The sequence below is a fragment of the Pinus tabuliformis genome, chromosome 9, assembly GCF_031772625.1.
Source record: "Pinus tabuliformis cultivar Carrire ecotype Pingquan chromosome 9, CPIR1, whole genome shotgun sequence".
Taxonomy (NCBI): Eukaryota; Viridiplantae; Streptophyta; class Pinopsida; order Pinales; family Pinaceae; genus Pinus; species Pinus tabuliformis.
In genome coordinates this window covers 824,888,266-824,914,464 of record NC_142307.1, presented here as the reverse complement: position 1 = coordinate 824,914,464, position 26,199 = coordinate 824,888,266, and the positions used below count along the sequence as shown (strand labels likewise).

At 37.2% G+C, this 26,199-nt stretch overlaps 1 protein-coding gene across 1 annotated transcript in view; it reads right to left on the bottom strand.

The window, feature by feature from the left end:
* Positions 1-933: 933 nt before the first annotated feature.
* The window catches only part of LOC149151330 (uncharacterized), a 99,139-nt gene continuing 73,873 nt past the window's right edge, over positions 934-26,199 (bottom strand). Inside the window, exons 4-5 of the mRNA XM_089441409.1 lie at positions 1,701-1,809; positions 934-1,427 (exon numbers count right to left, since the gene is read on the bottom strand). Coding sequence (XP_089297535.1) covers positions 1,150-1,427; positions 1,701-1,809 — 387 coding nt within the window. The 3' untranslated portion in view covers positions 934-1,149. The remainder of the gene's footprint in view (positions 1,428-1,700; positions 1,810-26,199) is intronic.

Here is a 26,199-nt window from a genome sequence, read left to right as displayed (position 1 = left end):
TCAAAGCAAAATTATTAGTTGGGCTTCCTAAGCTTTTTCAATTCTACCATATTATAAGTTTGAGGAATCTAAGTTGGAAGACTTTGAACTAGATCTTTATGTAACTCTTTTTGGTGATCCCATTTCTGTTAGTGGTCAATCAGTGATGAGTTTGATGAGTAATCATATTGATCAATGACTTGTAGTAGGCCAATGGCTCAGTGGCTTGTAGCATTGTTTTTGGATTCTAAATGTCATTTAGACCCTGATTGATTCTGTATTTTGTTGATATGTATTGCACCCGGTGCCATTTTTATATATTCACTCTTACATTGTATATAGATGAGCAAACTTTGCATCTTTTGCGTCTCATGGTTTGAAATCTTAAAAAATAATTGTTTCATTAAAAATTAATTACTTTAGGTATTTTTTTCAAATCTAATTCAATCAGGTTTGATTCCGGTTCCAGTTTTTAAAACTATGCAATACACCTAGCTGTTACTATGAGAACACGGCATACAGCTGCAAGATCTGCAAGATACAGGTCACATAATAGCAACTTGCTCACAAAGCTGTACAACAGAAGGAAGCAGAAATGGAACCACGAAGAATGGAATCCCCATTTGAATTCCTTACTTGTGGACCAGAGTCGAGAATAAGGAAAAAGTACAGCTGGACCAAAAATCAATCAAGGTAACAGACTCTGCCGATAAGAAAGAAATAAACTACCAATGGAAACGACCTTCAATGTCAAAAGAATTTTTTTCCTAAATGTTCTCAAATGTTCACAACACAGAGACAAACTCTATTAAAAAATGATTTTTTTTATTTCTTCTCCCAAATAAAGCTACGACAGTTTGTATTTTTAAGTCATTAAAACATTTTCTTCTTTCTGTTAGGAAAAATGAAAAGCTCAGAATCTAGTTCTTACAGCGTCAATGCCTCATCAAAAAATGTAATAAGATAGATTTTTTCTTCTTTCAAGGCGATGCAAATACAATAGTAGCATTACTGCAAACATTTCCTTTAATAGAAGTTCAGAAATAACAATATTAAGTAACAACTCAACTAAGAATGAATTCGAGATAGATTACAAAGGAAATGAAATTAAAGTTACAAATTGTGAAACTGCCCAATTTCTGATCAGAATTTCAAGCATATCCTCAATGATCAACAAAAATTCACAACTTTTGTTGTGCTTTTATTTGAATGCGTCATGTTGTGTTTCTTATTGCTTTCTCTCACTTTTGGTTGTTTTTCAATATCTCTCAGCTTCAGAGGCACTGTCTCAACTTTAGTCGATAATTCGTCCCCTATTAAATGGCCATCTCCATCTGTCCAAGTATTCCCATCATTTAAGATAAAATCATCTTCCAAATCATCCCCACTGGGAAATACAATCCGTTTCCCTTGCTCACCAGGTTTGCCTGCTGTTGCAGGTTCTCTTGCTGGTTGACATAATTAAAAACAAAAACAAAAAACAAATGATTTATGTTAGTCTTTAGATATACAGTTAAATCGGTAATAATTAAGTCAAGTTCCTTGGTTATCACTGCAAATGCTGATATTTCACAAACAGATATTTTCACCAAAATATTGAAGAGAAGATTCCATTACATTACTTGTAAAAGAAACTTGTTTTTTAGGTAGAGATGAAGCATCAGAAAGGGAAAGAACCAATGCACGCATCGATGTTTTTCAACTTCCACAGTACAACTTACATATTTGAAGTTTTGTTTGGCCTCTACCACTTGCAAGCTTCTTAGTATTCTTTTCTGGACAGTCTTTTGCTAGGTGTGTCAGACCACCACAGATCTTGCATGATCCTCCCTGTTCCACATAAAATTGCAGTTTACAATCCTACCCCATTTTCACTCATCGCAGGAAAAGAAATAAACGAAAAAGCATTCAAGCAATCAACATATACATGATATTAGGGCCAAGATACATGATTGCAAACTCAAGAATAGGTCTTCAAAAATTTAACTGCAGAATTTCAGTGCAGTAAGATAACGATAAAATTTTAAAAAATAATAATAATAATGCTTAAAATAGGATCTATTCTTCATGAACTTCGTAACAATTCACAACTTTTCTACTAGGGAAATGTTCCAATGTTTTTTTTATCCTTGAAAAATACATCCCCAGCAAATCCCCACGCACTTCCCTTCATTCTCAGGATGGTACCCAGTATAAAGCGGGCCACATAGACTATTGTACACTGATCCGGGAAGGACATCAAGTGAGGCCAACATAGGCAGAGACAGCCAGCCCAGGGACTTGACCCAGAGACCTCCTTTTTGCTATTCAAAACTCAACCACTCAATCTAACCCCAAGGCTAAATTTTCATCTCTTTACCATGCAGGAAGATAGAATTTGGAGCAGAACTGTTGGAAATTGTAACTAGGTTCAGTCTTCATAATGACCTTTTATAAACATGATATTGTATATTTTGTTAAAAAAAGAAAAAGAATGTATTTTATTCAAGCATGGGTTTCATGCTCAAGTCTAGGTCAAAAGCATGTTCTTCATGCTTATAGGTCTTTCTAGGACAAAGAAGAATTTGTGTCATGTATTATAGTCCCATTTGGACTCTTTGTAACAAAAGAAAATATTTATTTTGAGTCAAGAAAAGCCATTTATTCCTCCAAGACCAAGTCAGCCTATGAGAGGGCTATTTGACCCCTCAAGAAGGCTATAAATCGAAGGAGCTCGACTTATTTGAAGCACCATCTCATCTCAAGTTCGATCTGCAATAGCGAAGAAGGAGAGAGCAAAGAGGACAAAGAAAAAAAAAAATAAGAAGTCGAAGTCTCTTGGGGATCATCTTTTTCTGTCCACGTGTGTGAAGTTGCTAGGGTTTCTGTGAAGTTGTGAAGATGCAGGAGGCCGAAATTCTAAAGTGGGGCTGCAGGGCCGAAATTCTAGATGTATGCAGGATCGCAACAAAATACAGATATACACATAAACACAAAGATGCAGTAGAAATAAAACTTCATTTCATTAATATCAAAGAACTAATATATGCTTACATACATAAATGGAAATAAACTAGCTCGGGTGATGGTAGCTTATCTCTGCGAAGAGATGTGGTGGCTGCATGAAGCTGGAGGATTGAAGTTTTGAAGTTGCCTTGAAGATCTTGTTGGTGGGCTAACTTGGTGCTTGGGAGGATTTCGGACTTTGGTCTTCAGGTCTTGGAAATCTCATTGTAAGAAGATTCTATAAGACGAGAAGCTTCCTTTCTGGGTTTTCCCTTTGGAGGGATTTTGCCCTGGCTTGGGGCCTATATCTTGTGTACTTTGTCTTCTTGTGATCTTCATTGTTTTAATAACAGCTTGATGAACAAGATATAATAAATAATAAAAGGCCAACAAATATCACAAGTAATTATCAAATTAAGGAAAATCATCTATAATCTACAAGTCTCTTGATTTTCCAACAAAAACAACAATGATGATTATATATATACCTTGGGTACAAGGAAGTAATTATCAAATTAAGGAAAATCATCTATAATCTACAAGTCTCTTGATTTTCCAACAAAAACAACAATGATGATTATATATACCTTGGGTACAAGGAAGGTGATAACGAAGAAAACAAAATTTGTGGTGGCCTTAAAGCTTGTGTTATTTGTTTCCTTTCATGAGCAACAATGTCAAATTCAGAAAAACATCTTCATTACTTATCCAGTATATTTTTCTTCTCCTGTACTCCCAATAATAGCAATGGAAGAGGAAAGAAGGACACAGTCTTGTCACAATAATTGGCTGTCTTTTTGACATTCTTGGGTCAAAGAACTAACAATCAAGTGGAACTGAGGTATTGAAGTTGAAGCTATGCTCTGTATAGATTAAAACGTCAAAAACTAATCTTTGAAGGGGCTCTAAATTAATAATAGATTTCCTCTTAAAGAAGAACAAAAACTCAGCTTGGTATTTGGGGGGATTGTTGGAATAGATAGAGGAAGCAATTAAATCCTTTAAGGAAGTCCAATTCCAACATGTAAGAAGGCAGGCCAAACAAGTACCTGATTTCGTGGCCAATTTGGCCAAAGAAGAAGGATCCTCAAGGATAATATGGATGGCCCTAGGATCGCCCTCCCTTACATACAAGGCACTATGGTTAAAATACCTGAGACTTTAAAGATGTGTATTAAGGGTCCCTTCTCCCTTCAACTCCTCAAGACATGCTTGACTTGGCTAACAATCCAATAAAACCAAGGCAACATAAGGATGTCCGTGCTATTCCTTCTTAAATAAAAAAGTACATTGAAATAACAGGTACTGATATAATATTAGACTAAAAGAACATCGTACTGATATCATGCATAATCATATTGAAAAGTCCACATTGGCAAAACACCAGCATAGCACCAAGAACTAATTTCCTTCAGCATATTAAAGTGATTGCAAAGATAGATTACCACTCAAAAAGGAGAATTATGTCGGAAGTATTGACGTAATCTGTACATGTAGCCACAGCACATTCATTAGTGTACTAGTAACAATGGCTAATGCCATACTTTATTCTTTGTTGTACTATGAAGTGTGGCTTAAGGCCAACTTAGTCAACCTTTCTTTTCTTTTCTTTTTTCTTTTTTTTAAACCATGGTGATCGGTTACTCATTGGAGTAATCTGGGAGAGGCTCAAGATCAAACCTAGCAGCTGCCACTATAACATCAAGAGTATATCCAACATCCCGTAAGCCAAATATACCAGGAATTTATGACTTAGCAAGAGCTGACACTCCACGAGGTTGGGAGAGCCTACTCCATGAGCCTTATCACAACTGGCCAAAGATGTCCCACCATGGGATTTGAAACTAGGTGGGGGGGATAACATCATATTGTGCCAACCACTCAATCGTCCCATGAGAGGACAACTTAGTCAACTTAGATATGTAGTTCAACAACCATTTTGGGGAGTATGCCCCCACTTATGTGGGCCCATAACCATGTTGGATGACACTACGTACTTGAGTAGTAATAAATACACCATTATTAGCTATGACTCTCTAATATGAAGTATTTAATCCTATGGGCATTGCAACCTTATGTTGCATGCTCTTGTTCCTCAGTTGGCTATTCTTTCACTTGTGCACTTGATCCTTCTCTCTCTAGCACTTAATGGACAGCTCCAACACAATGTTTTAGGACTATTTTCCTGTTTTTATTGCAAGATTTTGGGCTAGCATTTTCATTCCTTTCGATCCTCTCATCATTTTGTGATCACAACTATGAAACTAGGGTTTCCAAATCTGATTTCCCAGGACCTGCCATGTGTGTCACTTTCAGGAGCCAGAAACGGAGATGCACCTTATCTTTTGGTGTCCGCTGAACTCATAGTTTTAAAATCCGGAACTGGGTTTTGAATCAGGCCACCTATCAAACCGGGGTTCGAACTAGAACCAGATCAAACCAGATTCAGTAAACCAGAAAAAAACTATGTAAAATAATTACTTTTTAATGGAAAAAAAAATATTTTTAAGATTTCAAACCATGTTTCCAAACCATTAGAAACAAAACATGCAAAGTTTGTTCATCTATATACTATGTAAGGGTGCATATATGAAAATGACACAGAGTGATATACATATCATCAACAAAAGACATAATGAATGAGGCTCTAAAAGGCCTCTAGAGTCCAAAACAATTCTACAACTCAAGCTACTAGGGCACTAGACTACTACAAAATTCAAATCACTGGTCAACATGATCACTCATCAAACCTCTGCTTGTATATCCATTTCCCTAGACTTTGCCTCCTCAAACTTCTCAAATTTTTCAAGGTATTTTTCCCTAATAGGACCTATCAATTATCCAGTGCATCACATGGGGTTACATGACCTCTTATACCAGCCACCTCAAGATTCCCGACAATTGATCCAGCAAAACAAGAATGACACCAAGGCGAGTAGGATCATTCTTGAGGGGTCAAAGGACCATATTATCCCTCATCTCCATGGGAAGAAGACAGCATATGAGATGTGGAAAGCTGTCTTAGATTTGTATTAGGGTTACAATGATGCTAGAAAGCTTGCTCTTAAGGACAAGCTAAGAAATATCAGGATGAGCAAAGGAGAGCCCATCGTTACGTACCTTTCCAAATTCACCCAAGTTCGGGATGAGCTAGTTGGAGTGGGCGACACTGTAGCAATTAGTGACCTTGTGAGTCTTGCACTTTTGGGACTTCATAAGTCTTGGGAGAATTTCTAGGATGCAGTCAATGGCAGAGAGAATAGTCTCAATTGGGAAAGGTTGTGGTCAGATTGCGTCCAAGAAGAAATCCGGAGAGGGAAGAGAGCTGGGATATCAGCTAAGACAAAGGACGAGGATAATTTTCCCTGGCAGGCAAAGGTAGCAAAGCCAAGGTCAAGAAGGGCCAAGGAGAGGTCAAGTCCAGTCAGAAGGGCAAGAAGAGGAAGAAGGATTTGAGCAAGATCAAGTGCTTCCATTGCCATGAATTTGGGCACTATGCCACTGAGTGTCCTAATCGGAAGGAGTCCAGTAAGGATCATGTGGCTGCATCAACTGAGGTAGATGCAATTTCTTCTCAGTTCAAGAAAGATTTCTGATTGATAGTTTGCATGCCAAGCTCAGCAGGCAATAGTGTATGGTAAATTGATTTTGGAGCATCCTTCCATATGACCAGGAACAAGGAATATTTCAGCAAGCTAAAGCAGAAGGACATGCAGTTTCACATTGAGCTAGGAGATGATGGCAAGTACTCAACTTGGGGAGTTGACACTATTAGTTTTGCGAGGGAATTAGGTAACTCTCTTCATCTCAGGGATGACCTCTATGTTCTAGGCCTAAAGAAGAATCTTGTTTTGTTGCTACCCTAGAGGATAAGGGTTATGATGTCATCTTCAGCAAAGGTAAGGCTTACCTCAAGCACTTAGCTTCTCGATTTATGAAGCAAATAGGTGTGAGGATGAAGAATTTGTACTTGTTGCAAATTGATACAAGCGCAGCCTTAACCAGCAAGGCAAGAAATGCGCAGAGTAGAGACGTGAGGTTTGACAAGGGCATAGATCTGAGGGAATCCTTAGATCTAGAGCAGGTTACCATACCTGAGGAAGAGCTACTCTCTCCTAGGCAAGAACCTCAACTGATACCACAGATTGAGTCTCAGTCAGGTGGCAAGAGAGTTGCACAGCAGGAAGACCAAGAGTCAACACAGCATCACGAGAAGAGACCCGAACAAGTGGAGTCAACCACTCAATTAGTGACTTCCAGCACAGGGAGAAGGAGAGCCAAGTGGGTCGATCATGAGGCCCAAAAGCGAGTTGAGACTCCTAGCTCTATGTTCAGGCAGAGCAAGCAGCCACAGAGGTACACTAGGTATATGGCACTGATGACTGAGTTGATAGACTCAACGCTTCTTCTTTTGAGAAGGAAACCTCTCAACAGGTTTGGTGGGATGCCATGCTGGAGAAATATTCCTCCATCATGAAGAACAATGTCTAGGAGATTGTGCCACAACTAGAGGGAAAATCAGTAGTAGGCTCACGAGGGGTGTAAAAGGTGAAGCATTAAGCAAGTGGGAGTGTGAAGTACAAGACCAGGTTTGTGTGCGAAGGGCTTCTCACAGGTTAAGGGCATCGACTATGACAATACATTTGTCGTAGTGGCTTGTTATTCATCCATCAAGACGATTCTAGCACTTGCAGCACAAATGGCGTGGAAGATCCACCAAATGGATGTGAAGACAACATTCCTCAATGGGGTGGTTGAGGAGATTTATATGGAGCAGCTAGAGGGGTTTGAGACTTAAGATTGGCTCAAGCAGGCTCAGAGAGCATGGTACACTCAAATTAATAGCTACCTTCAGGGATTGGGCCTCACTAAGAGCGAGGTGAATACCAACTTGTACTACATCACTGTTGGAGGGCTTTTGCTCATTCTAGTGCTCTATGTTGACAATCTTATATTGACTGGAGCAGAGAGCTTGATCCAAGATTGCAAGGCATACCTTGCAAGGGAGTTTGAGATGAAGGATATAGGGCTAATGCACTATTTCCTCGATCTGGAGGTATGGCAGGGTGATGAGGAAATCATCTTGGGACAGGGGAAGTACACTACAGAGATCCTCAGGAGGTTTCCTATGTAGGATTGTAGGCCCATGACAATGCCTCTAGTCACAAACTAGAGGAAGGTGGATGCTAGTAGAGCAGAGCGAGGAGATGACTATGTACATAAAGAGATAGTGAAGCTACCATACATTCCAACATAAGAGGCGACAATAGATATCTTGACCAAGGCATTGGCAAGACGCAATTACGTCTATATCAGGTTTAAGTTGGGAGTTGTACAGAATCCCTTTCTCGCTAAGAGGGAGTATTGACGAGTGAAGGTATTTTGGCTTGTGCCATAGCCAGTGAAGACCTTGATTTGTCTTTCTCTACCCATGAGTGCGAGCTCATGAGATAAACATCAGTTAGGATGAGTTTTTCTCCAATTTACTAGAATGTCATCAAGATGGCATGTGTAGAGTTGGACCTTCAGTTACGTGGAGTCTTCTTTAGTTTGATTATGGAACGAGGTGGCAGTTACAAGTTCAGTTAGAGCGAGTTATGTTGAAAACACTGAGAGGGGGGTGAATCAATATTTCTTAGCAATTAGTAACTTATTAATCTTTTCAGTGCATTAATTAATCTTCAATAGTAATTCAAAACATAAATAAATTGTAGACAGTAAACATAATAAATTTTTAGGTGGAAAACCCCCTCTAGGTGAAAAACCACCTCATGCTTTTATAATAAGTTCTTTTAATCTTCAACTCCAACTAAAAAGAAAGCCCCAACTCCCTAGATCTCTAGAAAAGCATTCATTCTCCAACTCCCACTAAAAGGATGCCCCAACACCCTAGTTTTATCAGCAGTCAGCGGAAAGGATGCTTCGACACCCTAGCAAGCTCCAACTTGCCCTAGCACCACCCTACCACCCTGAAGTGTTTTCAGGCTCCAACTTGAAGGTGACTTCAACCACCTCCCTAGCACCACCCTACCACCCTAAAAATGACAAAAATTTAATACAATATTGTGGAATCCTGTACCAAGGATAATGGTCCACTTACAATGATATACGACTTTACTTCAACTAACCAAAACCCTAAGACCTAAACCCTTGTCCCAACAACAACCACTAAGACCAAATGACTCCTACAATTCCCTGTACAATAATGCCTTTACAAAATTTTCACAAGACTTTGAATTTACATACCACAATTGTACAATGAAAATGTCTCTGAAGTGAGGATGTTGTTGATGATGAAACCTTGAGTGCTTTTTTGCCATTATTGCTGTAGAGAATGATGAAATTGATCTGTAAAAATTGCTTGTAGATGAATGATAACTGTGGTCAATTAATCCACCACCACTAAGATTATTTATGTACTAGATGTGAAGGCCCTTACTACCTAAACAAGTTGCTCATCCCAAACTGATGACTGTAAAGGATATATATGTATACATAATATACTTCAAATTATGCTTTCAAACTGGAAGCATAACACTGTGATTATGGAAACATCAAATGTTGAGCATATGTACCCTAATTGGTGAGATTTCTGAAACAACTGCAATTTTCTAGTGACATTGTGTCTTTTCCTTCTATGTCTGATCAACGTGCTCGTCACTGCTCCAAGGTGAAGGCTACAATAGATATTGCAATGAAACACAAGCCCTTGTTGTTGTGCAAAAGACCTTGATACTACCATCAAACTCTCTTCACTATGAAGACCTTTATTTGATCAATGCTCTTACAATACTTATGGCTTAGATACGTATACAGTCACTGTGTTGAGCCAAATTTTGAACGGGTGCTTGAATGGTCGGCTTCAATTAGTTGACAAACATTAAACAAGTTTTAACTTAGATCAATAATTAGGGCATATATTATGTTTGAGACCCATCATAAGTAATTTACGACTTGTGCAAACCTTCAGTGCACATAATGGATGTAGCCTTAAATGTCATGTAATATTCAAAAGAATGCCCTAAGAAGGGCAAAAAAAGCCAACAAGATAGATTCAAATTTTCATCATCAATTCCCTACTATCCAAGTTCAAGAAACCATCACCAAATGAAACAAACCTTTTTGTCCTTCGTTGTTCTGTAGTAATTGTGTTCTGAACAAGTGCCCTAGATAAGGGGGTCGAATAAAAAAACACCTTATTACTTTGCTTCTGCAGAGATGCCCTAATGAGGGCCGAAACAATGGAGCATAGAGCCTTCACTTTGATTCTTTGATAAAAAAAAGATACCGATGTACGAACAGGATTCTTCGTTGGTTCAGTTGCACATGTGTTGCTCTAACGATGATCGAGTAGAGGATTTGTCATCGAACTGTGCAATAAAACTTCCACAGAGATACCATCAAAGGTCTTGAATGATGTATGCCCTAAAGGGTCGAATCTCATAGAGGATTACAATTTCATTGTTTCAGGAAGAGAAGACTTTAATTTGTTGCTTGAGTCTTGGAACCAGAACATAAGCCTTTACCTGCAATAGAAATTGACCAAGAGAATCCCAAACCAAAACGCAAACAAAAATAATTCCCAAACCCTATTTTTTGATCTGTCACTTCCTGCACAAGGGTCAAATCAATTTCAAAGTTTGTTCACTTATAATTTTTCATTTGAAGTGCACACCTTGGAGGTGAGGTTTAGGCCTCCTTTTATAGTTTATCTTTTGGATAGAAGGGGAGATGTTCTTGGAGGAAGTTTAGGGAGGGATTTCCTTTTTATATTTAAACTTTATTTAGATTAAGGCCCAAGAGTAGGTCGTCCATATTTTAAGGATGAGAGATTTGCCTCTTTTTATTAATATAATCTAATGTCCTTCAAACCCTTGTGCAGATTTGACCTTTGACTTGCCCAATTATCCTCTGGGCTTTTTTTTGCTTTAGCTATAAGATTGGAACTCAACAAAAAAATATTAAGTCCCTATCATGATTTTGACCTTTTGACTTTTAAGGATTTTGTCCATATGATGGGGGCATTATATTCAAATGAGGATATCTCACAAATTGTGAGGCCTCTCGTGGTGTGCTACATAACATCGAAAACAGTTCGACTAGGAGAATCCAATAGGGATGATTTAGACATAAAAAACCATGAATTGCCATGTCATATTAGTTGACAAAATGCGGGGCATCTCCAGGTGCTTCTTGGGTTGACATCAATAACAACCACCTATCAACAATCTCCCCCATTGGCATTGATGGCAACACATGTACTCCGCCTACTATCACTACTCCCCCTCACAGCATGATGCCTTTGCCCTGCTTTCTCTCCCCCTTTGACATCAATGACAAAGGGTGACTCCTCCTGACAATTTGCCTGCTCCTGTGGACCTATAACCTATCTCTGCCCCCCCTGTTTGCTTAGTTGGCTAAAGAACATTTTAATGTGAACTTGGGAGAATCCCAAGTTTTTGTTGAAGATACTCAAATGTCTCACGCGACAATGGTTTAGTGAAGATGTCAACTATTTGTTCTTTTGTCCCAATATATTCCACTTTTATGTTCCTCTCTGCAACCTGTTCTCTGACAAAGTGGTATTTGATCGGAATGTGTTTGGTTTTTGAATGCATGACAGGATTCTTGGAAATGCTAATGGCGTTGGTGTTATCACAGAACATCGGAATGAGCTCATCAAATTTCACTTGAAGATCCTACAAAGTTTGTTTCATCTAGATGACCTGAGTACAACAAGTTGTTGTTAGTATATATTTTGCTTATGTTGTGGATAAGGAGACTGAAGATTGTTTCTTACACAACCATGATACAATACAACCACCTAGGTAGAAAGCTACTCTATTAGTGCTTTTACGATCATCAATGCTACCTACCCAATCTACATTTGTATAAGCTGTGATGGATAAGTCATTTCCTTTTGGATACCATAAGCCAAAATATGTTGTTCCCTTGAGGTATCAAAAGATTCCCTTCAATGCAACAACATGGGATTCTTTTGGCGCTGCTTGGAAACGTGCTACCTATCCAACTACCTGCATCACATCCGGTCTAGAAGTTGGTACATATAGGAGACTACCAATCATTGATTGGCGCATCCTCTAGTCCACATCTTTAATGCCCTAGATTTTTTTGTTGTTAAGCAGACAGTGAGTTTTAATTTAATGCTCTTATACCAAATCTAAAGCCCAAAATTTTAGGATTTACCAAACAATTATCACAACGCAATATCCAGATTCTACAATTAACCAGACAGACAATTTTAACCTAATTTTACCAATTAAATTGCAGATACATACCTGGATGAAGGCGATTCTAGATTGTCGTTGTTGTTGCTCTTGTTACCAACTGACCTTTTCCTCCTAGCCTATCCTGGATCAACCTATTTAGTTCCCAGATCCAGAAGACAATCGAAATTGAGGTCTTCTAGCCCCAAGAACAATTGCTCAAGCTTCCTTTCTGTCTATGACTCTCTCGGTATTTCCTCCTCTGTCTTCACTTCCTCGAAAAGACAAAATAAAGCTCCCCTCTTATGCCCTACTCGTTCTCCTTATATCCCCAAACCATCCACTGCCTCCCATCCTACACCGTCTCAACAGATTTTTATTACAATATGGTTCCCTTGCCCTGTCGGTCACTAGGAAATCCCGAAATGGTCTTTAATCATTTTTTTGAGGCGTCATCCTTTTATGTTTATATAACAATATTTGTGACTAAATGTGCTTTGACTGAGTCAGTTCACCCAATTTAAAAGATATATATATTTTAAAAAGGGTTTATTCAATAGGTTTTATTGAAGAGGGTTATAATTTATTCAAATGTTTAAGTCATGCGTCCTTTTGAACATATTTATTTAGTTCCTTTTTGTTAATATAATATATATATATATATATATATATATATATATATATATATATATATATATATATATATATATATATATAGATATATATATATATAAAACTCATATTTCTTTTTAGTTAATATAAAATATATAATTTCTTTTGATTACTATAATTATAATTCCCTGTTATTTTGTATAATCCATGGTATTTACTTCTTCTTTCTTTTAGTAATATATTAATTATATATTATTATGGTGGTATACATATCAAGTACCCCACTCGATATATTCATTATATTCTAGTGAGTTAGGTATTTACTTTAATAATTAATTCATTACCCTATACTTGGACATTTTTCATAATTAACTAGCATGTATACTAGTGCAGTGCTTGCGATGCATGCATATGTAGCTATCATATGCATGCTAATATTGCTATGCTCCCTGTACTTCGAGATGGGTCATTATAACATCCTTGGATAAGTCATCCATGCTCAACTTGCAACCTATCACCATTGGGGTGCTCACGGGCATAGTCACCAGGTTCGAGTTCGAGTTCGAGTTCGAGGACCATGAAATTCGAATAAAGTTCGGCAACTCAAATTTTGTCGATAAAATTCGACATATAGAAATTCGAAAAAAAAAATGTATATTAAAGATAGATATATCATATGCATATGAGAAATGGTATGGAGTGAATTTTATCATGATTATCCTTATAATCAGACTATTAAATGCTTAATATCAAATTTTATATCAGAATAGATCAATTTTTCAATAGCTGCACTCACCAATTGTTAGCTCAAAACCAAATATCAGACCTTTATGACTGCTGCAACCACAGTTTGTTAGCCCACATACACATGCCAATAACAGATCAGCCTTATAGAGAAATAACTAGCAGAGCTAGGGAATGAAAATTTGGAGATTTGACCACAAAAAAGTGATGTTTAATGCTTGATACTTGGTGACCAACCCTTGCAAGGTCTGAAAAACGCCGAATTTCCCTTGAAAAATGCCGAATATGTTCGTTTTCCCTTGAAAAACGCCGAATTTCGAATTTAATGCTTCAAATTTGGCGTATCTGGTGACTAAGCTCACGGGTTTGCAATCTTCCATCTAAAACCTTTTCAACATTTCTTTGATATACTTGGTTTGACAGATGAATATGCCCTTGTCTTTGTGAGATATATGAAGTCCCCAGAAGAATGTCAACTCACTAACTAATGACATCTCAAACTCACTTTGCATATCTATTGCAAACTTTTTGCTTAATTTGTCATCATCACTGTCAAAGATAATGTCATCTTCATATACTTCAGTAATGTTCAAGTTATCGTGTTCAACCTTTACATAAAGGTTACTATCTGCATTTCCTCTTTTGAAACCTTATTTCTGTAGATATCTGTCAAGACAAGCATATCAAGCTCTAGGAGCCTATTTGAGACCATATAATTCCTTCTTCAACCTACAAACATAATCTTTCTTTTCAGTGAGAAAAAATCCCTCAAGTTGTTCTATGTATACCTCTTCTTCTAATTCTCCATTCAAAAAGGTTGATTTTACATCCATTTGATACACTTTGATCTTCCTTGAACATGCATAGGCCAAGAACATTCTGATGGCTTCCATTCTGGCAACGCAAACAAATGTTTCTTCGAAATCTATTCCTTCAACTTGTGCATATTCTTTTCAAACCAAAATTTCCTTTCTCCTGGTAACCTGTCCATCCTCATTCAACTTGTTCCTGAAAACCCATTTTGTGCCAATGACATTTTTATCCTTCGGTCGTGGAACCAATTCCCAAGTATCATTCTTTTCAATTTGATCCAACTCTTCATTCATAGCCGCTATCCAAAGTTCATCGTGACTAGCTTCTTCAAAACTGTTATGATCAAATGTGGCCAAGAGTGCAAGATGTCCTTGTTCTGGCGTTCATAACTACCGATTTCTTCTGGTTCCAATGCCTTCATGGATGTCCCCAATGATTTGATCTGAAGGATGATTCTTTTCATACCATTTCTTGGGAATCTTCGAAGGTGCATGTTGTTCATATCTTGTTTCTTCTTGGTTGGTTGTTGTTCCCTCATTTGGCTTCACTTGCTTCGGGGCTTCCTCTTTGACTTGTTCTAGTTTTGCCTTTTGCATCTCTGGTTCACCTGAACATAAGCTTCCTTGTTCAATTTTTGGTCTACGAGCTTCACCAAACATTGCATTATAGCTTTCAACTATCTGATTAAGTCTTTGATTATAACATATGTATGCTTTCCTTTTGCGTGAATAACCAACAAAGATGCTTTCATCTACCCAAGTCAAATTTTCCTTTTTTTGGTCTTCCCTTTTAATGTAGCATTTGCTTCCAAAGACTCAAAAATGTTTGACATTTGTTGGTCTTCCCTCCATAGTTCTTATGAAATCTTATCACAGTTGCTTCGAAGCAATCCTTTGTTTAAAATGTACACAATTGTATCAACTGCCTGAACCCAAAATTTGTTGTCCAATTTTGAGTCATTGACCATTGTTTTGGCCATCTCTTCCACAGTTCTATCTTTCCTTTCGACAAATCGATTTTGTTGTGATGTCCTAGCTGTTGAGAACTGTCTCTTTATTCCATGTTCCTCACAATAGTGCATAAATGCTTTGGATGTGAATTATCCATTGTTATCCAATCTCAAACATTTGATCCTCAAATCAGTTTCATTTTCAACCATTTCCTTGTAGAGTCTTAAACATTCAAATGCTTCAAACTTTTTCTTCAAAAAGTTGATTGTTGTCATCCTAGTATAATCATCAATCTCTAACATGAAGTATTGTTCACCATCTAGTCCTTTAGTCTTCATCGGTCCACATAGATCAGTGTGTATCAATTCCAATGGTTTTGATGTGGAATGTTCTTTCGTCTTGAATTCAACCCTTGTCTGTTTTCCATGCTTGCAATGTTTACATTTAGCGCTAGTAGGTTTCGAAATCAACAGCATTTCTCTTATAGCTTCCTTTTTGCTAATTTTGATGAGAATATCAAAGTTTATGTGTCCCATTCGCCTGTTCCAAAGCCAACTTTCGTCTTCTTTTGCCAAGAAACAACCTTTAATAGTCTCATCCAAAGTGTATATGTCATTTGGAGTTCTAGTTGCAGTAGCCACCAGTTGGTCGGATTTCTCTCTTCTTATTTCACATTTCTTTGAGTCAAAGAGCAACATGTGTCCTTGATCACACATTTGACTTACGCTCAACAGACTAGGATTCATATTTTCAATGAGAAGCACATCCTCTATTGTAGCATCCTTGCTTCCAAGCTTGACTATACATGTTCCTATAACATTTGCAGATCTGTCATTTCCAAAGGACATTCCATCATTCCTTCTTTTAGAGATATGAATTTATTCTTGTCTTCGGTCATATGCATTGAGCAACCACTATCAACATACCATACATTCTTCTTACTTTGAGCTTTTATGACAAGAGCACATCTTTCAGTTTTCTTCTTCCATACATGAGCATTTTGATTCTATTGTGATTCCCTTGGGGGAACGGTTAACCTGCAATCTTTAGCCAAATGTCCAAAATTGTTGCACTTATAGCATTCTACTTCATTGCTTAAATAACCAAACTTGTTGTAATTTTGCCTATAATCCTCCTGCGAGTTTCTAGGATAATCATTCCTGAAAGACCTTCCAAGGTTGCTTTTGTTCCTACCATAGGCCTGACAATTTACAACTTTATGTCCAAAATTTCCACATGAATAACAAACACCAAGAAAGATATTTTGATACCTGAGAGGAGGAGACCTTCTTCGTGATACTATTCTCCATGATCCTTCTTGTTGATCTTGAACCTTCTGTTCTGCTGGGAATCCTCTTTCCTTCTCAATAGATTCTCTAGCAATTGTTGCATAAGATTTTTGTCCATCTTCCTTTTCTGTCGTGGAAGAGTTTGAACCTTTTACGAACGTTTCCTTTTAGCCCAATCATATCTTGTCATTGTGCGACCTTTCACTGCTGATGAGCTCATCTAATGCTTTGGAGTTGTTTGCAATTTTTTGTTGAACATTTCTTCTTTTCTCTACTTCCTTTCGTAGACAGACCATCTTTGTTTCTAAATCTTCCCTTGTCTTGTTGCTTTTCTCAAGTTCTCTTTTGATAGAATTCCAATTGTACTTTAAGTTTGATAATGGCTTCCTTTGATTCTTCATTCTTCTTGTTGGAAAATGCAAAGTGACATCTTATTAATTCTTATTTTCCTTTTACCTCAATATTTGCTTATGTACTTAATTAATCTTCTTTATGTTCTTTAGTTAGATCAAGAACGAAACAACAATAGAGGACACAGAAACTAGGCTCTCGACTAGGGCAAAACCCTTCTAGGAGGAAAACTCGGAAAACTCTTCTCTTCTTATAGAATATGCTTCAATTGAGACACAAAGACCCAAACCTTATACCAAGTCCTTCTCCAAGTACCAAGTTAGCCTTCCAACAAGACTTTTCTTGGTCCTGCAACAACTAGCTTCAATACTATAGCTTCGACCTACTAGCTTCAATACTACAACTTGTATTGCTATTTTGATCCTGCAATTTCGGCCTTGCAGCCACTAAGGAAACCCTAATTTATCCTCCTCCTAAGACCTTCCTAGAGCAACACAGTTCCTCCCAAGGTCAACGAGGTCAAGGTAGGGTATTCTTCCTTCCAGCGACAAGATATTGCACTTCATCCTCCTATAACTCGGACTTGCAACTTCAGCCTCCTTTCTGCAGCAACAAAACCATAGAATTTTGCATGTGTGAGAGATAGAGCACAAAAACAAGAATGTTCGTCCTTTCTTCTTCTAAACCTTCGCTCTTCATTTCTCTGCTTCCTGACTACAGAACAAAATCTTTCTTGAAGGATCAAACTTCTTGAGTGAGTGAGTGCCAAATGAGGTCGAATTGCTTCTTTATATAGCCTTCTCAAGGGGTCGAGTTCCCTCCTTTAGGCCGACTTGTAACTGTTAGGGACGACTTGTACTTTTGGAGTTTCCAGAACTTTCTAGACTCAAAAATAATTATTTTCACAATTACATTTTGCTCCAAAGGGTCTTATAAACATGATGTTGACTCCTTTGACTCATGACAATAAATCCTAAGACCTGAAAAACCCTAGAAGCACGAAGAACATGCTTTTACCTAGAAGACCATCAATAATGAGCATGAAGCCCATGCTCTAATAATAATAATATTTTATTTTCTTCTCTTGTTTGTTACATAGGATACATCTTGAATTGAATGCAACAACAATTATGAAGACCGAAACTAGTTACATTTTCAACAATTCTTATTGAGGCTTTTGGCATGTTCTTTTGCTAACTTCAATTTGGCTTCAAGAGATTTGACATTTTCATTTTCAACCTTAAAATCCTTTATAACTCTGATCATCTCGTTTTGAAATTGAATTTCGTCCATCTCTTCTTCTTCTTCTTCTTAAGGCGCTTCCTTCCTGTTGTCCCTAGCCATGAATAGTACTCTTCCCATGTCATTTTCTTCGCCACTGCCACCTTCTTCTTCAAACGATGAGTTGTCTTCTTTGGAGAAAAAGCTTTTCTTAAAGCCCTTCTTTTTACCTTGTTTATTGAATCTTCTTTAACCATTCTTCCCTCCTGGATGCTTCTTCATTCTTATGAGGACATTTAGCTGCAAAGTGACCAATCTCACCACAATTGAAACATATTAGTAGAAATTTACCTTTGAACTTACATGTTCCTTTGTTCAGCTTTCTCACAAAGTTAGCAATTTCTTCATCTGAGTATTCTTCTTCTTCTTCGCAGCAACTGGAGCTTGGTTTTGATTCCTATTTATCCTTTCTGCTCTTCTTGGATGTTGTGAATGTTGCTTCTCAGTTAGATGGACCATCTTCCTATTCAATCCTCATTTCATGACCTGTAAGAATCCCTTGTAGCTCACCCATGCTAAGGTTGTTCAAATCTGATCTATCTTCTAAGACAAAAACTTTAGGATTAAATCTTGCTCGAAGAGATCTCAAGACCTTTCATACAACAACCTTTTTATCAGTTGGTTCTCCCAGTCCTTCCAAGGCATTTGTTACTTCATCCACTTGTAGAAAGAAAGCCGCAATGTTCTCATCTTCCTTCATCTTCAATTGTTCAAACTAAGCTCTGCAAATTTGATGTTTTGTTTCTTTAACCTTTGAGTCTCCTTCATATATGTTTTGAAGCTTGCCCCAAAGTTCCTTAGTTGTTTTACAACCCAACACCTTAACATAAACAGATTGAGTGAGTCCACTCATAATCGCATTCTTGGCTTTGGCATCATATTCGGCAAGTTTCCTACCTTTTTCATCTATTGGACAAGAGGCTTTTGCATCATAGCCATGTTCGATTGCTTCCCAAATATCAAATGATAGATCCTTGTGCAAGTATATACACCTGCATCCTTCCAATCCATAGTGCATAGTTTTTCCCATCAAACAGAGGAACTCCATTATTGGTGTACTCCATGACCTCCCTCCAGAAGTTAAACTGATTTTACAAGGACCAGCTCTAATACCAATTGTTGGAAATACTAAGAGGGGGGTGAATCAATATTTGTTAGAAATTACTAACTTATTAATATTTTCAGAGCATCGATTAATATTCAGTAGTAATTCAAAACATAAATAAACAATAGACAGTTGACACAACAATTTTTTGGTGGAAAACCCCCCGTGTCAAAAACCACCGAACCCTTGTCTAATAAATTCTTTTAATCTTCAGCTCCAACTAAAAAGAAAGCCCCAAGTCCCTAAAACTCTAGAAAAGCATTCATACTCCAACTCCCACTGGAAGGACGCCCAACGCCCTAGTTTTATTAGCAGTTCGCTGAAACAATGTTGCAACACCATAGCAAGCTCCAACGTGCCCTAGCACCACCTTACCACCCTGAAAAGTTTTCAGGCTCCAACCTGAAGGTGACTTCAACCACCTCCTTTGCACTAACTTGCCACCCTAAAAATGACAAAAATTTAATACAACAACCTTTTTATCAGTTGGTTCTCCCAATCCTTCCAATGCATTTGTTACTTCATCCACTTGTAGAAAGAAAGCCACAATGTTCTCATCTTCCTTCATCTTCAATTGTTCAAACTGAGCTCTGCAAATTTGATGTTTTGCTTCTTTGACCTTTGAGTCTCCTTCATATATGTTTTGAAGCTTGCCCCAAAGTTCCTTAGTTGTTTTACAACCCAACACCTTAACATAAACAGATTGAGTGAGTCCACTCATAATGGCATTCTTGGCTTTGGCATCATATTCGGCAAGTTTCCTACCTTTTTCATCTATTGGACAAGAGGTTTTTGCATCATAGCCCTATTCGATTGTTTCCCAAATATCATATCCTTGTGCAACTATATACACCTACATCCTTGCAATCCATAGTGCATAGTTTTTCCCATCAAACAGAGGAACTCCATTATTGGTGTACTCCATGACCTCCCTCCGACGGTTAAACTGATTTTACAAGGACCGGCTCTAATACCAATTGTTGGAAATACTAAGAGGGGGCTAAATCAATATTTGTTAGAAATTACTAACTTATTAATATTTTCAGAGAATCGATTAATATTCAGCAGTAATTCAAAACATAAATAAACAATAGGCAGTTGACACAAGAATTTTTTGGAGAGACCACCCCAAGTCAAAAACCATTGAATGTTTTCCTAATAAGTTCTTTTAATCTTTAGCTCCAACTGAAAAGAAAGTCCCAAGTCACTAAAACTCTAGAAAAGCATTCATTCTCCAACTCCCACTGGAATGATGCCCAACGCCCGGGTTTTATCAGCAGTCAGCTGAAAGGATGTTGCAGCACCCTAGCAAGCTCCAACTTTCCCTAGCACCACCTTACCACCCTGAAAAGTTTTTAGGCTCCAACCTGAAGGTGACTTCAACCACCTCCCTTGCACCACCTTGCTACCCTAAAAATGACAAAAATTTAATACAATATTGTAGACTCCCGTACTAGGGATAATGGTCCACTTCCAATGATACACAGTGACTTTACTTCCACTGACCAAAACCCTAAGACCTAAACCCTTGTCCCAAGAACAACCACTAAGACCAAATGACTCCTACAATTCCCTCTCCAATAATGCCTTCACAAAATTTTCACACGACTTTGGATTTACAAACCACAACTATACAATGAAAATGTGTCTAAAGTGAGGATGTTGCTGATGATGAACCCTTGAGTGCTTTCTTGACTTTACTATATGAAATTGCTCTGTAAAAACCACTTCTAGATGAATGATAATTGTTGCCAATTAAACCACCACCACTGAGATTACTGATGTACTAGATGTGAAAGCCCTTACTGCCTAAACAAGTTGCCCATCCCAAACTAGTGACTATAAAGGATATATATGTATACATAATGTACTTCAAAAGTTGCTTTCAAACCGGACGCATAAGACTGTGATTATGGAAACATCAACTGCTGAGCAGATTTACCCTTACTAGAGAGATTTCTTTAATCACTCCAATTTTCTAGTGACACTGTGCCTATGCTTTCTGTCTCTGATCAATGTGCTCTTCACTGCTCCAAGGTGTAGGCCACAAGAGATATTGCAATGAAACACAAGCCCTTGTTGTTGTGCAATAAGACCTTGATACTACCATCAAACTCTCTTCACTGTGAAGGCCTTTATTTGATCAATGCTCTTACAATACTTACGGCTTAGATACGTATACAATCACTGTGATGAGCCAAATTTTGAACGGATGCTTGAATGGTCGGCTTCAATTAGTTGACAAACGTTAAACAAGTATTAACTCATATCAATAATTAGGACTGATATTATGTTTGAGACCCATCATAAGTAATTTGTGACTTGTGCAAACCTTCGATGCTCATAATGGATGTAGCCTTAAATGTCATGTACTATTTAGAGGAATGCCCTAAGGAGGGCCGAAAAATCCAACAGGATTGCTTCGTATTTTCATCATCAATTCCCTACTATCCAAACTCAAGAAACCATCACCAAAATAAGTGAAACAAACCCTTTTGTCCTTTGTTGTTTTGTAGTAATTGTGTTCTAAACAAGTGCCCTAGATAAGGGTTGAATCACAAAAAAATGCCTTATTAATTTGCACCTGCAGAGATGCCCTAATGAGGGTCGAAATAATGGAGCACAAAGCCTTCACTTTGATTCCTTGATAAGAAAAAGATAGTGATGTATGAACAGAATTCTTCGTTGGTTCTATTGCACATGTGTTGCTCTAACAATGATCTAGTAGAGGATATGTCATCGAATTGTGCAATAAAACTTCCACAGAGATATCACCATAGGTCTTGAATGATGTATGCCCTAAAGTGTTGAATCTCAGAGAGGATTAGAGTTTCAAAAAGAGGAGCATTTAATTTGCTACTTGAGTCTTGGAATCCAGAACATAAGGCTTTACCTGCAATAGAAATTGACCAAGCGAATCCCAAACCAAAATGCAAACAAAATAATTCCCAAACCCTATTTTTTTTATCTCTCTTCCGAAACAGGGGTCGAATCAATTTCAGAGCTTGTTCACTTAGGATTTTTCATTTGAAGTGCATACCTTGGAGGTGAGGTTTAGGCCTTGTTGACCATTCTACATCAACTACCCTATAGCAATATACATTTTAGCAAGAAGATTCCATAATGATTGAACAGTGAGATCGTTCAGATTTCATCATCATTTTCATCCATCATTGTTTAGAAGTTGTAAACCCATTCTGCAAGTTTATAATGATCCTAGTAAGGTCGTCTATGTATGTAACAACCTAGGTAAGCCTACTTTTTTGGTGACGATATTTATCCTAGGAGGTTTTTCGTCTCACCGATTCATGTGTGTTTCTAAACACGGTTGATCAACAGAGTTTTTCCTCCAACCTCACCCCAAAGCTAAGGTGGATTTTGTCATCAAGATATTAAGTAAGTCCTAGTGTTCTAGTCGAGTCTTTTGTAAAGTGATTTGGGAATAATTTTAATTAATTGGCTAAATTATTTTATTACAAATCACTAGGTATCCTAGATCATATTTGAATCGTAACATTGGGTAAATCACTGAGGGTTTATAACGAACGGGTGTTCCCCCTTCATGTATTAAATTGTAATATCTTAATGTAAAAAAATATGTTAGTGCATGGTCCCTCATATGTAGACAACACGGCTAAATTATTTGAGGGTTGGAAAAATTATTAATCCCCTCATGAGTCGATTAATTAAATTTTCTGGCAAAAATAAATTAAAATTATAAGCCAAAAATTTAATTAATTTGTGTCCTAGAAAAAATTAATTCTCCAAAAGGTAAAATTCGTGGGTCTCAGAGAAATTAATTTTTGGAGGTCCCCGGCCAAGGGAATATTGAAAATTTCAAGAGATTTTGGACCCTTGGGCCTTGGTAGTTAAGTCAAAGTCAATTTTTTGAGGAAATCAACTCAAAATAATTAATTTTGAGTTGATTAAAATTCAATTAAATGAAAATTTCGAATTTCTTCAAAAAATAAAATAATTTCGACGGAGGAGATTAAAAGATAATTAAATATTTTTCAACGATCGAGATTACTTTGACAAGGATCAAGCCAACTAGCCATTGGAGAATTAATCTATAAATTAGAGGTCATTTGTCATTCAATTCATCCGATCTTTTAGATCGTGTACTAGCTCTCGAAGTTGTCTTGTAATATTTCTGAAATAATAAATGCAAAGTCTTTGGGGTTTTATTGATCGCAGTGTTCCTCTCCGATATTTTATGGTAATATTTTTTTTTTAATCTTCTATTGAATATTATTTATAAATCGTCAATTAATAGCTCTCGTGGAATAATCTATTGCACAATTATCTTGCTTAGTTTATTAGATCTAAGGTAGCAATTTTAATTTGATAGAATTAGCAGGTATCTCTTATTCTTCAAGATTATATTGTTATTTCATATCTCTATCAATCTGACAATTTGATCTAGTGTTTGCAAAAATCATTTGTACTTAAAAATTTGACGTTTGGGGAAGTCCTCGATTGGACCAGCTGACTCCCGAGACATAAGACCTAAGGAGCCTTCCTATTTCAAATCCTAAGATTATATGACGAACTTCTTCTTGCATGGATTTTCTAGGCTAGTACCTAAATTAAACATTTTACTTATCTCTTAAAAATTGCGCTAAATAGCTAGATCTGGCTAGAAAGAGCCTTAGATCTACAGATCTGGCAGCGGAGTCGGACTCATACTCAGATCTGATAGATCTGTAAATTATTTGTATAGATTTGTAGTCTTGTAACATAATTTTTAATTTCTAACACTTGGGATTTGGATTTTCAATTTAATTTTTGTATATATGTGGGATCTGGGGTTTTATTTTTTGTTTTGTGTAGGTTCAGATCTGAAGATTTTCAAAGAAAATTTGGGGTTTTGAGGCAGATCTAGGCCCTGGAGGGCAAGATCTAGCCTCAAACTTTTGTTTGCAGGGATAAAAAACGACGAAATCAGTCATTTGAAGGTTCAGATCTGAGGTTTCTCATAGTAAATTCTAAAGGAAAATCTATTATATCAGTTTCAAAATTTTGATTTTGGGCAATTTTATTTTTAATACAATTTTGGGCAATCCTTGGCTTCTTCTCTACATTTCCCTTACATTCCTAATAGCCTTCTCCTCTACGTTTTTGCTCTCTGCTCCCATGCATTTTGAAACCCTTTTCTCCCTTCGCGTCCCCTCAACTCTTTGCTCGTTTTTTCTTTTTTCTCCACTTTACCCTCACACAGTTCTTTCTCCTCTACTTTCATTCCCTAAACCTTGTCTACTCAACCCTCGTTCTGCCTGCGTCTTTCATCTTCAACCTAACCCTTCTCCCTCAGCATGCAGCCATTTCTCCTCAGCTCGCAGTTCCTTCTCTCTCCCGCATCCCTTATCCCTCTACAGCTCCCTCTCTACCTGCATTAAACGCCTCTGCTGCCTTGTCGCAGCTCTTCCTTATTTCCTCCTTCGCCTTTATCCTCAACTCGCAGCTCCTTTCCCTTGACTTCGAAACCGTATTCGCTGCTACCTCCCTCCTCTTCGAAAACCTTTCTCTCTGTTGCTTCTCTAGCCTCAGCGCTCCTCGCAGCCTCCTCCCATCCTCTTCTTCTCCTGCGCGTGAGCTCCTCTCCCTCGCTGCCCGTCCGTCGACCTACGTACAAAGCTCCTCACGTTAACTCATTCAATCCTAAAAAATAAGTTTTTCGATTTAATTTTTTTAAGTGGCCTTTGGCCCTTTAAAAAAAATTAAAATTGATTTCTTCATAAACATTTACCACAGTAAAAAAAAATTATGCGTTGGCCCCTTTAAAAAATCAATCTTTTTTACTTTATAACCATTATCATAATTAAACTTTAAAAGAATTTTAAGTGTGACACAAATTTTTAATCTAAGTTATTTCTTGAGTTTATGTGTTAAGGGTTTCTATGGTCAAGGCAACATATAATTTTCTAAATTTCTCCAAGTTTGACTATAGGAGGAGATATATTTTTCTCGATATGAAACATTAGAAAAATTAAGAATTTCCAGAATTATTTAAAGAGGTGTTTAGCATTAATTATCATCTAAATTTCATTGTTATCTTGGATATTAAATTGTGGAAATTTAAATGCTTAGGCCTTCATTATTTGCATGCTTCAGCTAAGTCTTGTGATTATTGGTTTTAATGCTTCATAATTATTGAGATCGCTCACTGTCTAAGAAGGAAATTAACTCAAGTCTGGATCTATTTACTTGGATTACTAGATATTTCTTGAATAATTAGTTTTGAGAATTTTCAAGTATTTGTGATCAGTTTTTTTATTTGAGTATTCTATCATGGACTTGTGGAAAATTGTAAATTTTGAGCATTTGCATAATTGGTATTGAGAAATCATTGGCATTATCTTAGAAAAATCCCAAGGAGATTGTTGATCTTGAAGAATTGTCATTTAGGTTGGGTAAATGATTTAATTCTCTAATTCTCTTGACATTAATATCATTGGTTTATGGTTAACCTTGGCATATTAGTGATCTTTTTTTAAGAGGCGTTATTTACTTGAACGATTACATCTTTGGCATCTTGGTATCCTATTTGCATTAGTCTTGTGTAAGATTGTCTTCATTAAGTGCTCTTGTCCTAAGGCAAATCAATATTAAGTACTTGAACCATAAACGATCTTACCTCAGAGACTATTCACTCTTCCCTTTGCTAATCGCATCTTGCATCTCATCTCATAATAATATTTTCCTTAGTAGCAGTCGTTCATCCTGTACTTCGTCCTAAATTTCTTAGCAAGATAGTTGACTCCACAAGGCACTGGTATCAATTGTCTAAATCAAATCATTTAAGTCTTGCTAAATCTAAACAAGTATTTGGTCGCTCAAATGTGTCTCCCGAATTGTTTGGT